This window comes from Sphaeramia orbicularis, chromosome 20, assembly GCF_902148855.1.
Source record: "Sphaeramia orbicularis chromosome 20, fSphaOr1.1, whole genome shotgun sequence".
Lineage (NCBI taxonomy): Eukaryota > Metazoa > Chordata > Actinopteri > Kurtiformes > Apogonidae > Sphaeramia > Sphaeramia orbicularis.
Genome location: NC_043976.1, coordinates 43483777 through 43498074, shown reverse-complemented (window position 1 = coordinate 43498074; position 14298 = coordinate 43483777). Strand labels below are relative to the sequence as shown.

The window sequence follows — 14298 nt, the reverse complement described above, 5'->3', positions numbered from 1 at the left end:
GTGTGGTATTCATCTGGTCTCTAATCTGAGCTGCTGTTAATTTGCGATTTCTGAGGCTGGTGACTCAGATGAACTTATCTTCAGCATCAGAGGTGACTCTTGGTCTTCCTTTCCTGGGGCGGTCCTCATGTGAGCCAGTTTCGTTGGAGCGCTTGATGGTTTTTGCGACTGCACTTGGGGACACATTCAAAGTTTTTGAAATTTTCTAGACTGACTGACCTTCATTTCTTAAAGTAATGATGGCCACTCGTTTGTCTTTACTTAACTGATTGGTTCTCGCCATAATATGCATTTTAACAGTTGTCCAATAGGGCTGTCAGCTGTGCATCAACCTGACTTCTGCACAACACAACTGATGGTCCCAACCCCATCAATAAGGCAAGAAATTCCACTAAGTAACCCTGACAAGGCACAGCTATGAAGTGGAAACCATTTCAGGTGACTACCTCTGGAAGCTCATCAAGAGAATGCCAAGAGTGTGCAAGGCAGTCATCAGAGCTAAGGGTGGCTACTTTGAAGAAACTAGAATATAAGAGATGTTTTCAGTTATTTCACACTTTTTTGTTAAGTACATAATTCCACATGTGTTCATTCATAGTTTTGATGCCTTCAGTGAGAATCTACAATGAAAATAGTCATGAAAATAAAGAAAATGTGAAGAATGAGAAGGTGTGTCCAAACTTTTGGCCTGTACTGTATGTATATACACACACACACACACACACAGTGTTAAACCTCAGAAAAGTGAGTCACTCGGCAGGACAAGTAAAAGCTGAGGATGAGAACCAGAAAGAAACAACTGTCAGAGTTAAAGAAAAGAAGTGATAAAATAGAACCTACTGTTTTTTGTTTTTCCACTGGACTCGTCTGTAAATGCACAGACTGGAGTTTAACGGTTAAATGTCAGCGTTTCTTCTACACAAGTGAGTTCAATTCTGAGGGTCTAAAGTTATTATGGGATGTTCCTCTCTTTGCTAAGCTGTCGTTTGTTGATCCACGGTTCAGACTAAACTGTGACTGGTCGGACCTCGTTTGTTGGATTCAAACAGATTTTTAGTTCAGCTACTGACGACACAAACCAACAGAAAACAGCGGAGTTTAGTGGATTTAATGTGGCTGTTTTCAGCCTAAAAACACAGCTGAGCTAACAGAGCTAAGCTAACAGAGCTAAGCTAACACAGCTAAGCTAACAGAGCTATAATGTAAACTATCAGCTGATGTGACGATAAGACTGTGTTATTTTAGCGACTGTTAAAATAAGTGTCTGTGAGTTTTAGTTTGAAGAAAGTCGATAAATCCAGACGTGTGGAAACCATCTGTACTGGGTTTTCCTCCGTGGTCAGCGGCCTCTGTCTGTGACGGAGCTGACCCCAGCAGCAGCTGTACTTAGACTGGAAGGTGCTGCTGGGTACTGTCCCACAGCTGGTGTTTCCTCCAGAGTTTACCACCACCACCACCACCTTCAGACCTGACCTGGTGCTCCGGCCCCCCTCCCTAAAGAAGGTCTACATTATCGAAGTCCCCGTACCCTGGAGGGATTCTGTGGATGAGGACTATGAACGGAAACACCTGCGCTATGCTGAACTAGCTGCTGAAGCGCAACATGGAACATGGAAGTCCACCAGTGGACGCTGGCTGTAGAGGGTTTGTGTCAACACCTACCACCAAACCCCTCAGAGACCAGGGTCCAGGGCCCAGGGCCCAGGGCCCAGGGCCTGCACAGAGCCATTAAAGCTGCACCGGAGGAAGAGGAACCACACCACTGGGCCCCCAAGTAGTAGGTCAGGGTTGGGGTGTGGTCGGCTCGGGCTTGGCTCAGGGTTTGGGGCGCCCCTGCTGGGCGTAGGTGTGGGACGCAAGCTGGGGGCTGGTCCCCCTGTAGCTGGGGCTGGTCCACCTGTAGCTGGGGCTGGTCCCCCTGGTCCCCCTGTAGCTGGGGCTGGTCCCCCTGGTCCCCCTGGTCCCCCTGGTCCCCCTGGTCCCCCTGTAGCTGGGGCTGGTCCCCCTGGTCCCCCTGTAGCTGGGGCTGGTCCCCCTGGTCCCCCTGGTCCCCCTGGTCCCCCTGTAGCTGGCCTCCTCTGGTGTGGGTGTATAGTGTGAATGGCCAAAACACCCGATGATCTGGAGGAACACTACTGATGATGCGCCCCCCCTGCTTGCCCTAGGGGGGCGTCCTGGTCCTGGGTTGAGCCTGGGCTGGATGCAGACCTCCTGGCTGTGGTTCCAGTTTTCTGACGTTCACCAGTGAACTCCTGTACGCGCTCGCACACGGGATCAACAACTTCTCCTGTGTGTTTGGAATCAAATTGCTTTTATTTGTTTGTTTAGTTTTTTCATCCTTTACTCCATTAAAACCATCTCTTAGTTTGGTTTTACTTTATTTTAGTCAAGTTTAACCATCCTTCAGTTGGGTTTAACATCTTTTAGTCTGGTTTTATTATCTTTTAATTCATTTTATCCACTTTTTATTTGAGTTTTATTGTCTTTTATACTAGTTTTAACCACTTTTACTCTGTTAAAACCATCTCTGTTTGGTTTTACTGAACTTTAGTCTAGTTTAACCATCTATAAGCCTGATTTAACTATGAAATAGTTTAGTTTTATTATCTTTTAGATTTGTTTTACCGTATTTTACTCTGTTTTAATCATCTATTAGTTTGGTTTTATTATGTTTTTGTTTGTTTATTTTTGGTGGTGACTCCACAGTCAGTGCAGTACAGGGTTCATCAATGTAACACCAATGCCATAGCAAAACTGAAGTAAAAATAATATAAAACACCCCTGAAAACAAACAAAAACATCTGTCTGGTTCATTTTATCCACTTTTTATACTAGTTTTACCACTGATTTTTATCCAGGTCTGCTCTGTGTTCCCAAAGTCAGAACTAAACATGGAGAATCAGCGTTCAGTTTCTATGCTCCGTATATCTGGAACAAACGACCGGAAAATCTCAGGTCTGCTGAGAGTCTGAGTTCTGTTCAGTCCAGGTTCCAGACTCACCTGTTCACTGCTGCCTTTGACTAAAAGGCTTTTGACTTTTTAAACTTTATATTCTCTTTGAAACTCTGCACTCCAACTCTTACTTTAATATGTGTGTTTTTATTTTATTCTATTTTTTTTTAAATTTTATTTTATGTGTTGTTTTATTACTCGCTGTTTTTAATCACCTTTTACATGTTTCTTTTATAATGTTTTAAATGTGTTTCTTTTTGTTTCTTTTTTCAATGTCCTGTGTGAAGCACCTTGAATTGCCTTGTTGCTGAAATGTGCGATACAAATAAACTTGCCTTGCCTTTACTCAGTGCCTGGTCCAGCCTGTGGATCCACAGTGGATCTGTTGGTGGTTGTGGTCCCACTCTGACCCCTGCTGGTCAGATGTGGAACAGCACAACCACAGAGTTGAAAGTGTAAACACTGACACAGACTGTTTAAAGCCCATCTGAAGGAAACACCATCAAGTTCATGTTTGGTTTTTAGGATTCACTGATTGTAAAGTTCTGATGCTGCTGGTTTTTTTTGTTTTTTGTTTTGTTTATTTTTATCCTTTAATTCTTTTAAACATGTTTCATCTATAAAAAGTGAGATCACTGAGTTTGTTCATCACATTAATAGTTGTTTAGTCATGTGTCCCATCATGCACTGGTGTTGTTCTTGGCTCTTGAACATGTGGATGATCAGAATAGAAGAGTCACGTGGGTTCAAGGCTCGTGCACATCATTGATCATGACGTGTTTTTGTGGGTCTGGAGGAACTGCACGTCTTTTCTTTCTCTGTGACGTATGGCGTTCTGATCCTGGGCACGAGGAACCCGACGTCAACATTGTGACAACGATGACGTCACATGTTTATTTACCGACCACCCTGACGCACGACGGCGTGTACGTGGAGACGTTACGTAATGACAGGACTGAACTGTTTACACCGTGAATATGAAGAAAAAACACAAAGTAAAGGATCATAAAGCCCAAAGAAAAACACTGAAATCTGCAACATTTACAGACAGAAGAAGCACACAGACTGTTTGGTGGCAGAGTTTTACAGAAAAAAAGTGAGTTTTTGTCCAGTTTAAAGAGTTTTTTGTTTTTTTTTTTAAACTTAGTTTCTGTTTTTGCTGCAGTTTAACATGTGAATATGAAAAAAGTCAGAACCTGAGGAGGAGTTACACCAAAGAACATAAAGAGCAAAAATCAAAGAAAACAACAACATTTAAAGAATCTAAAAGTTTCTGTGAGTTTGTTTGAGTCTCATGTTTGTAAAACCCTCAGACCGGTCCAACATGTGGATGGAGGATCAGATCCAGGCTCTGGTTTTCTGTGTTTTGTTTGTTTGTTTGTTTGTTTGTTTGTTTGTTTGTTCTAGTTGAACCCAAACAGGTTCGGATCCTCTTGGTTCTGGTTCATGGGTTTAAACTGTCGGACTTCTCGGACCCAGGTGGACCATCTGGGACCCGGTCCAGGGTCTGCGGGTCCTGGTCTTTGTCCTGGTTCGTGCTGAACTCGGTCACGTCACCAGGTGCGGGTTACGTGACGGGGCGCACCTCCTGGTGTGGGGGGGGCGGGAGCGCGCACCGGATACAAACCTGCGGCAGTGGGAGTGCGCAGGCCGCCGGGCACAGATGTCCCGCTCACCTCTGCTCTTCCGCAGCGGCCCCCCGGACCCGGGCCCGGGCCTGGAGAACGGACTGGACCCGGACCAGGACGAAGACCTGGACGATGAGGTGGACGCGTCCCGGCTGGAGAGGTTCATGAGGGACCGGCGCAGAGCCCAGTCCCTGCCCGCGTACCCGGCCGAGCTCCTGGAGCGGGTCCCGGAGGAGGAGGAGGGCAGGAAGCGGGTCAAGTTCGCGGACGCCCTGGGTCTGAACCTGGCCAGCGTCAAACACTTCAGCGCCCTGGAGGAGCCGCAGATCCCCACTAAGGTCCTGTCCCGGCACCGCAGCTTCCCCCCCCCGCAGGACTTCCTGTGCCACGGCCTCAAGTCCGTCCCGGACACGGACCGGCTGGTGTCCTGCTTCCCGGAGCCCCGGGACGCGGACCGCCGGGTCCGGGATCTGCGGGTCTGTCTGGAGAAGGTGTCCGTGACGCAGTTCGACGTGCGCGGACAGATCCGGGCTCTGAGCGGCGGAGGGGAGGCGGGGGTCCGAGAGGTGGGGGTCAGGTACACTTTCAATGAGTGGCTGTCCCACGTGGACGCGCAGGCCCTGCCCGTGTCCGCGGAGCCGCCGCCAGGGCTCGTGGGGCAGCGCTTCGCCTTCACCGTGTACACGCCGCCCGTCATGGACCCCAGCTCCGCCGTGCACTTCGCCGTGTTCCTGCGGAGCGACGACGGGGAATTCTGGGACAACAACCAGGGCCACAACTACACCCTGCGGTACCGGTGCATGCCGGGAAATGAGGGGTTCGTCAGCGCCGCGTTTCACGCCACCTGAGCGGTGCGTAAAAGCCGTGCGTAAAAGCGCATCCAAGGCTCCGAAATGTGTGAAAGAGCTGGTTCCAAAGTGGTGAAGAAAGACATGATTTATGAAACTACACCGAAAAAAAAACAAGTCATTTATCTTTAAGATGAATTTAATCATCAGTTATTGATGAAATTTGAGGCAATTTTACTTGAAAATAAATCTGATAATGAACACATTTAATGCGTAAAACTGAGGATTTCATTCACTTTCCATCCTGTCACATGATATTTTTACTGAGTTACATTTGATGGAGTGTTTAATGGAAGTTAAATATATATGTATCTCTCTTTGGTAAATTAATAAAATGTGGAACAATTCTTGAAATGAACTAAATCTTCTGTATAGATTTTGTTGAAGACAGAAACCTTCTCAGTGCTGGTGAGTCTGAAACATTGGATGGATGTGTGAGAATCCATGAGCTTCTGTTTCTAAAAGGGTTCAGGTCTGATCAGAGCTGAAGGACCTGAGCCCATCTGCAGCTGAATCCATCGACTCTTCTCTGGATCTTTGAACAAACTGAACTTTGAGTGCGATCCTTCTGGATGTTTCCACCTGGTTCTGGAGTCCAGTGCATGAAGACAGTTCAAACACTCAGTCCTTCTCACTGTTTTAATTCAATGTTGGTTCTGGATGTTGGAAAATGTTCTGAGGTGACCTGATTCTCATGATGATTTTATTTATACATTTTACAAAACCAGGAAACAAAGTGTTGGAAGCTTAAATGATGTTGGTTATGAGTCATTTAAAGGAAAATGAGACAGAAGTGAAATGAAATAAATGAAAATATTGGAAGAGGATGGAGAATGAAATGAAAGACGAGAGAGAACAGATGTGTTCATTCGACCTAAACCCACTGATCTGATTCCACTGAAGGATGAAGCCACTTTTCAAATGTGTATTTTTTCATGAATAAAACTAAGAACTGATGCATTCAACATGAATCTGTTTGAAGTGATTGGTCTGAGCTTTAATGTCTTTGGAGGTGTGGGGGGTGGTGTGGGGGGGTGGAATATTATCCAGAAGTCTGGGTCCGTGCATGTTCTGATGGTCCACAGGGTTCAGACTAGACTGGACCGGACCTCCTCCTCTGGACCCGTTGAGGCCTCCAGCTGGTTCGGATCGATCCGGGTCCTCGTCCTCTTCCAGCAGGACTAAAGTTCAGACTCTGAACGGCTCCTGTTGACTCATCTGACCACATGTGTTTGTTCTGTCAACAACCACATCGACCCGACCCCACATCCACCAAGGAAAGAACCTGAGCTCCAGAACCGGAGCTGAGCTGCAGTCCAAACAGACGTTCACACCAACATGGGTCTGTAGTTCGAATCTGAGGGCAATTATCCCTTAGTCTGGATGTGAAATAAAACTGATTTAAATGGATGAAACAATACGACGCAGAAAAGACAAAAACAGACAATATCACACAACACAAGAAAAAAAACCAAAAATACCGACAAAATATCTAAAAATAAACTACGCAGCAAGATGAAAAGTACGCAAAAAGATGAACAATATGACAAAAACCACAAATACCACACATCATCAGCAAATGAAGAAAAACGAAAAGGAAAAAAAAAGATGAAAACTATGAAAAAAGATGAAAAACACGGTGCAAAAACTATGTAAGAAGACAAAAACTACACAAAAATACAATAAACATAAAATGAAAACCATGCAAAAACATGAGACGATAATTCTGACAAAACACGAAATTATGAACATGAATTAAAATCTATGCAATGAGACGAAAACTACGCAAAAATACAAAAAAACATGAAAACAATGCAAAAACTACACAAGCTGACCAAAAAAAAGATGGAAGACAAAAAAGATGAGCTGAAAAGTATGCAAAAAGATGAACAATATGACAAAACAACTACAAATACCACGCATCATCAGCAAATGAAGAAAAACAAAAAGACAAAAAAGATTAAAACTACGAAAAATATGAAAAACGGTGAAAAAACTATGCAAGAAGACAAAAACTATGCAAAAATAAAAAAAACACTAGATGAAAACGACACAAAAACATGAGATGATAATTACGACAAACAAACAAAAAAAACGCAAAAATATGAACATGAATTAAAAACTATGCAACAAGATGAAAACTACGCAAAACTATGCAAGACAACAACAAAACAACACAAAATCTACGCAATGAGATGAAAAACATGGGAAAAAAACCCCAAAAACTCAATAAAATGAAAAGTAAAAAAAAAAAGATGAAAACGATGCAAGACAAAAATACAAAAAACATAAAAATGACAAAAACGACAATTCCAAAAAAAAAAAAAAAAGTGTAACTAGACACAAAAATTTCACAAGGTGTAAACTACGCAAAAAACCAAAAAACATAAGATGGAAACTACACAAAAATATGACAAAATGCAAAAAAGACAAAAACTACTCAAGGCCAAAACTATGCAAGAGGACACAAAAACAACAAAATCTACACGAAATGAAAAACGTGGGAAAAAACACAGACTCAATAAAATGAAAAGTTTAAAACAAAAGATGAAAATGATGCGAGACAAAAGTTGATGAAATCACACACAGATGAACCTAATGAACACATTCTTGAAATTTTGCAACAAGGTGTAAACTACACAAAAATACGAAAAACTTAAAATTGACAAACTACACAATGCGAAAATGATGCAACAAAAAACTCATGATGAAAATGACACAAAATGACAAAAAAACTCAAGATGGAAACTACATAAAAATACACAAAACATAAAAATGACAAAAATGACAATGCAAAAAAAAAAAAAAGGAACAAGATACAAAACACAGAAAACTACGCAAGAAGATGAACATGACAAAAATTTCTCAAGGTGTAAACTACGCAAAAAAACGAAAAACAAGATGAAAATGACACAAAAATATGAAAGAATGCAACAAAGACAAAAACTACACAAGGCCCAAACTATGCAAGACGACAAAAAAACAAAATCTACGCAACGAGATGAAAAACCTGGAAAAAAAAACCCACACAGAGTTGATAAAATGAAAAGTTTAAAACAAAAGATGAAAATGATGCGAGACAAAAGTTGATGAAATCACACACATGAACCTAATGAACACATTCTTGAAATTTTGGAACAAGGTGTAAACTACGCAAAAATACAAAAAAATTAAAATTGACAAAAACTACACAATGCGAAAATGATGCAACAAAAAACTCATGATGAAAATGACACAAAATGACAAAAAAACTCAGATGGAAACTACATAAAAATACACAAAACATAAAAATGACAATGCAAAAAAAAAAAAAAAAAAAAAAAAGGAACAAAACACGGGACGAAAACTACGCAAGAAGATGAACATGACAAAAATTTGTCAAGGTGTAAACTACGCAAAAAAACGAAAAACAAGATGAAAATGACACAAAAATATGAAAGAATGCAACAAAGACAAAAACTACACGAGGCCCAAACTATGCAAGACGACAAAAAAACAAAATCTACGCAACGAGATGAAAAACCTGGAAAAAAAAAACCCACACAGAGTTGATAAAATGAAAAGTTTAAAACAAAAGATGAAAATGATGCGAGACAAAAGTTGATGAAATCACACACATGAACCTAATGAACACATTCTTGTCTGATCGATCATAAACACAAAGTCTGGATGTGAATGTAGGACAAACCGCACGTGAACGAGCGCACTGAGCATGCTCTGAATGAGTGTTCATCTGACGAAACGCGACCCGACGCTCGACCTTCGACCCGTTTTGGTCTAAAAATAGAAAAGGTTGAACCTGACGGGTCGATCACCTCCGACGACTAAACCAGACTCACCTCTGGACGACCAGTCGACCTACAAACACACAACGAAAAACCAACAACCACCACATGTAGGAGCGAAGCGGAGCTGAACCGACAACCCCGACTCCTCCGACGCTCCGGAGCTAAAGGCTGGTGTGGGTCAAAGACGACCAAAACCATCAAACACTGCAGATAAAAGTCGCACTGTACGAACCAAACCTGCAGGATTTGAGCGAAAACCGAGAAAAAAACCCTCAACTCTGAAGACGACGTCATCAGTGGACGACGCCTTCGCCCATTTAGACGTTAACGGCGTTGACGGTCGCCAATCGGCTGTTTGGAAAACGAAGGTCCGAACGTCAGGGTTTCAGTCCGTCATTCCACCAAGACGTGTCGAAAAACTCGCAAAACTTTAAACACGATGCAGAAACGACAACAATTCTGATATTTAAAGGGTTTTGGAAATGAACATCGAACCTTCTACGGCCTCACGAAGTTCGATGTCGACGAAATTAATGTGGTCGATGTGGGCGAATCTCAGACTTTTATCATATTTGGTCAAATTTCAGACCTTCTGTTCACATAAATAACAGTCCAACAGGAGTTATAGCTATTATAAACCAACACGCACAAAAAACCCCACAAAAGAAACTAAAAATACACTATAGCCGTTAAAATGTACCAAAAATATGCTAAAATTAACTAAAAGCCCCCCTAAATGCTACAGTACACAAAACATACACTACAATACCCCCAAAATACACAGAAGTACAGAAAAAAAATAGACTAAAATTCACTAAAACATTTAAAAAAAAAATGCGATCAGTGAATCAGCAGGTTGGATGGACATGAATCTAAGACTTTTATCGTATTTGGTCAAATTTCAGACCTTCCATTCACATAAATAACAGTCCAACAGGAGTTATAGTTATTATAAATTAACACGCACAAAAAAACCCACAGAAGACACTAAAATAGACCAAAAATATACTAAAAATTAACTAAAATACTCACCAAAAATGCTACAATAAAAAATATTCACAAAAAATGCACTAAAATACAGAAAAAAATACACTAAAATATATTTTTTAAAAATGACATCACAAAAAATACACCAATTACATGATGAGTGCATCTGCAGGTTTGATGGAGATAAATCTATAATTTTTAAGATGTTTTTCTCATCGTATTTGGTCAAATTTCAGACTTTCCATTCATTCAGTTATTATAAACCAGCATGCACAAAAAAAAACATACAGAAGAAATAAAAAAATACACTATAGCCACTAAAATGTACCAAAAATATGCCAGAATTAACTAAAATACTCACCAAAAATGCTACAATTACAAAAAATACACACAAAAAATGCACTAAAATACAGAAAAAATGGAGATGGATTTGTGACCGTTTAAGTTCTAAAAGTTGCTTGTGTCTCGGATCGTCAGAACCAAGTCCACGGTCCAGTCCACGTCCTCACTGCTGAACCAGGTCCAGTTCATAAAAAAAATTAGATGTAGTTTTAAAGAAGATGAAAATAATGGAACGTATGTAAGAGACACCAGATTAGGAGGAAGACTCAGACTGACCTCCATGAATGAAGGTCTCATCTGAAAAAAAAAAAAAAGGGTCATTTCAACGCAGTTGAAGTTTGTGAGTGAACTCAGACACAAAGGAGGAATAATAATAATAACAACAATAATAATAATATTAATAATATTAATAAAGCATTTATTCGCCTGTAAACACAGAGCTACCATCAGCTGACACAGACAGGTTATTACAGAAGTGGATCGGACTCAGGTTTACGACAAACATCCAGAGAAATGACACAAACATGAAAAACCTCCTGATGGATTCATCTGACGTCACAGAATCGAACCGACCGTTAACACACAGAGCAGATGTTTGTACGTCACGTCGGAGCTGAAAGCATTAAATTCGTTAAAGTCAGTGCAGCTTCGTAACGTCGACACTTGAACGCCGTCAACTCAAGTCTTTGGCTCAAAGTTCCACAAAATCAACCAGTTTGAGGTCTTAAAAAAAAATCATTTTCTTTTTCTAGATAAAAGTGAAGTGAATAAAGCACAGACTGAACAAAAAGCCAATTCATCTCCCATGATGCACCTCCACCTCCACCCAGTGACACCTGTCCATCAAACATCAGAGAGGAAGCCGATTGGTCGGTGCTGACGTCGGGGGCAGTGATTGGCTCCGGTGTCTGGCTGTCGCTCCTCTAGCCCCGCCCACCCGGCCTTCATCTTTACTCCACCACGGTCCTCTGGGCGGCGTACATCTGCCCGATGGCGACCTGCAGCGAAAAAGACAAAACCACAGAAGAAGAAGAAGATTTAAAGATGAGGAGGTTCAGGTCGAACATGACGAACTGATCGGATTTTTAGAATAAACTACGACCTGAACTTCAGCCAACTTCTTCTTTATCATTTTCATCGTTCACATCTTTATCATAAGAAGCATCTGAAAAGGACGCCAAAAAATGTAGGGCTGGATATAATTTGATTTGTATTTCTATTATTTTACTTTAAAATTATTATTTCAGTTATATCGTATTTTTAATTCTTTTTTTTTTCCCCGTGTAATTGTTTATTTTTTGGCTTCCATCTTCTCCTGCACAATGGTGTCACTTATGTGAAAATTGTTTTTTAAATTTTTCTCTTGCTGTTTATGATGTGCAAATAAATAAATGATAAATAAGAATAAAATCTCATGAAATCACGTTGTACGTCACGCCAGGTCTTATTGTATTTGGCATGCTATATGTACGCGTTTTCAACCTTTTGTGTGTTATTTAACACCATTTAATCATATGTCAATGTATGCCAAGATCTCCAGTTTATATATCCGTAACCGCTAACCCCTAGCGCTAACCGCTAATCTTTTTTTGTTTTTAATCGAACAATTGTACTATATGTGTATGTATATATATATATATATATATATATATATATATATACACACACACACACACACACACACACACACATACATACATACATAATAGTATACATCAAACTAGGATAAAAAAATTCACATTTCGCAATATACTTTACAATTCTAATATACAGGAACAAATGTAAGTAAAAAAAAATTAAAATATAAAATTAAAAAAATAAAGGTATAAAATAAAAATTATATGAATTAACATTATACACTTGACAGTTTTTAAAAAAAAATTATTGGCTTTAGAGTTTATAATATTCTTCAAATTGTCTAAAGAATCAGAAAAAAGTGCTTTAAAAACAATAATGTTTGGACGCTGATGTGTAAATTTAGTGCGATGAATGTGAACTGTGGCAAATATTACTACAGGACTGATGATACAGCTTTTTTCAGTTTTTTCATGATTAGATGAGAAAAGAAGATGAAATGAAATATAAGAGAAGACCAGATGAGATGAGAACATGGAAAAAGAGATAAAAGACGACACGACGAGATGAAATAGAACAAAGGAGGTGAAGACGAGAGAAGATGAAGATGATGATGAAGATGATGATGGAATGAGATCAAAAGAAATGAAAGCAGATGAAGCAGATGAAATGAAACTGAAGCAGGTCAAATCTGAACGCCTACAGGGTTCACTCTACTGTTACAGGTTGGACACGAACAGCTGATGCATCAGAGCTTCTGGACGTTCCCTGGTTTAACAGAACCTGAAGAAACCCACGTCACATGACCAGAAGAACGCTCATCGCCATGGAAACGCCAGCGTCCGCAAAACCACAGGCGAACAAAGACCTTCGGTAAACGCAGATAAGACGCGTCCGCTCCGATAAAAACACACAATACGACGGTAACCGGTGACGTCACCGCGGCGACCAATCAGAGCCCTGGATCTGGACTGTACTGACGGACACAGTGAGGTCAAAGGTCAAAGGTCGAACACCAACACAACAGAAGGTCAAACAGGAAGTAAAACCTGAACTCAGTATTTATTCATTTATTTTATTCACTTTATTTTCACTTCATTTAGTCCGTTTGCTCAGTTTTTATCTTAATTTGTAGCTTTTATTCACTGCATTTGTCTTTTATTTTAAGTTTTTTCTAATTGAAGTGAATGTTCTGTTGAAACTTCTGAGACTCAGTTATTATTACAGATAAAGTTGATTAAATTAATTACTCTTTTGTTGAGTTCGAAACATGTTTTACTCATTTTAATTTCATTTCATCTTATATCTTGTAATTCAAGTCAACATTACTTCAAGCCTTCGTACTTTAATCTCTTTCAAATGTTTTTAAACATTCATTCTGTTGGGTTAAATGTGTTAATCAGTTACAGTTTATTATATTTATTAAAGGATGAACTTATGTCAATTTAATTTTTGGGGAGAAATTCCTTAATTTTCAGTGTTTTTTTGTCCAAGGTTTAAATAATTAACATTATGTTTGTGTTTTATTATTATTTATTATTGTTATTGATCTATTTCTTCTATTTTTCATTTCATTTTAATTTTTGTAATCAATTTAAGTACTTGTATGTTTATTACTTTTATTCTTTTTTTATTTAAAGTGAATATTATTTCAAAGCTTTGCTGTTTTTCTGTATAATTTCTCACCTTTTTATTTCAAGTAAATGTTACGGATGAACTTCAATAACTAACATTTTTCATAATGAAACTAATTCCTTGATGTTTCTCACTTGTATACAGTTTAAATAATCATCATATACTCTACATTTTTATTTTGATAATTTGTTTTGTGATTTTACAAGAACTTATTTCTTATTTTTAATATTGTCACTCTTTTCTTTACATATTTCTTTTGGTATTTTTCATTTAAAGTCAATATTATTTCAAAGGTTGGCCATTTTTCTTCAAATTTTCACATTTCTAATATTTGATGGAATATTTTTGTCATTTATTTTGAAATGTTTTGCTTTAAACTAATGCATCTTTACTGTTGTTCCTTCCTCATATGTTATGACGTCACTAATCCACCAGGAGGTGCTGTTGGACCAAACATCCACCTGCCTCTGAGTCTCCTCCCTCTCTCCTTTCCCCGTCTTCTGATTGGCCGGACGGTGGCGTAGGAGGGGAGGGGGGTGGCG

At 39.8% G+C, this 14298-nt stretch overlaps 3 protein-coding genes across 4 annotated transcripts in view; 2 read left to right on the top strand and 1 right to left on the bottom strand.

The window, feature by feature from the left end:
• The window catches only part of LOC115411376 (tubulin beta-5 chain), a 287981-nt gene that overhangs the window by 165155 nt on the left and 108528 nt on the right, over nt 1–14298 (top strand). The window lies entirely within an intron of this gene.
• LOC115411380 (protein phosphatase 1 regulatory subunit 3G-like) lies at nt 3764–6398 on the top strand. Its single transcript, XM_030123491.1, has 2 exons — nt 3764–4049; nt 4433–6398. Exons 1-2 carry the CDS (start codon nt 3931–3933, stop codon nt 5427–5429), a joined length of 1116 nt encoding a protein of 371 aa, XP_029979351.1. The 5' UTR covers nt 3764–3930; the 3' UTR covers nt 5430–6398.
• The window catches only part of LOC115411384 (LYR motif-containing protein 4B-like), a 48085-nt gene continuing 45062 nt past the window's right edge, over nt 11276–14298 (bottom strand). The window contains exon 3 of the mRNA XM_030123496.1: nt 11276–11544. Within this exon, the coding sequence (XP_029979356.1) occupies nt 11497–11544 (48 nt within the window). The 3' untranslated portion in view covers nt 11276–11496. The remainder of the gene's footprint in view (nt 11545–14298) is intronic.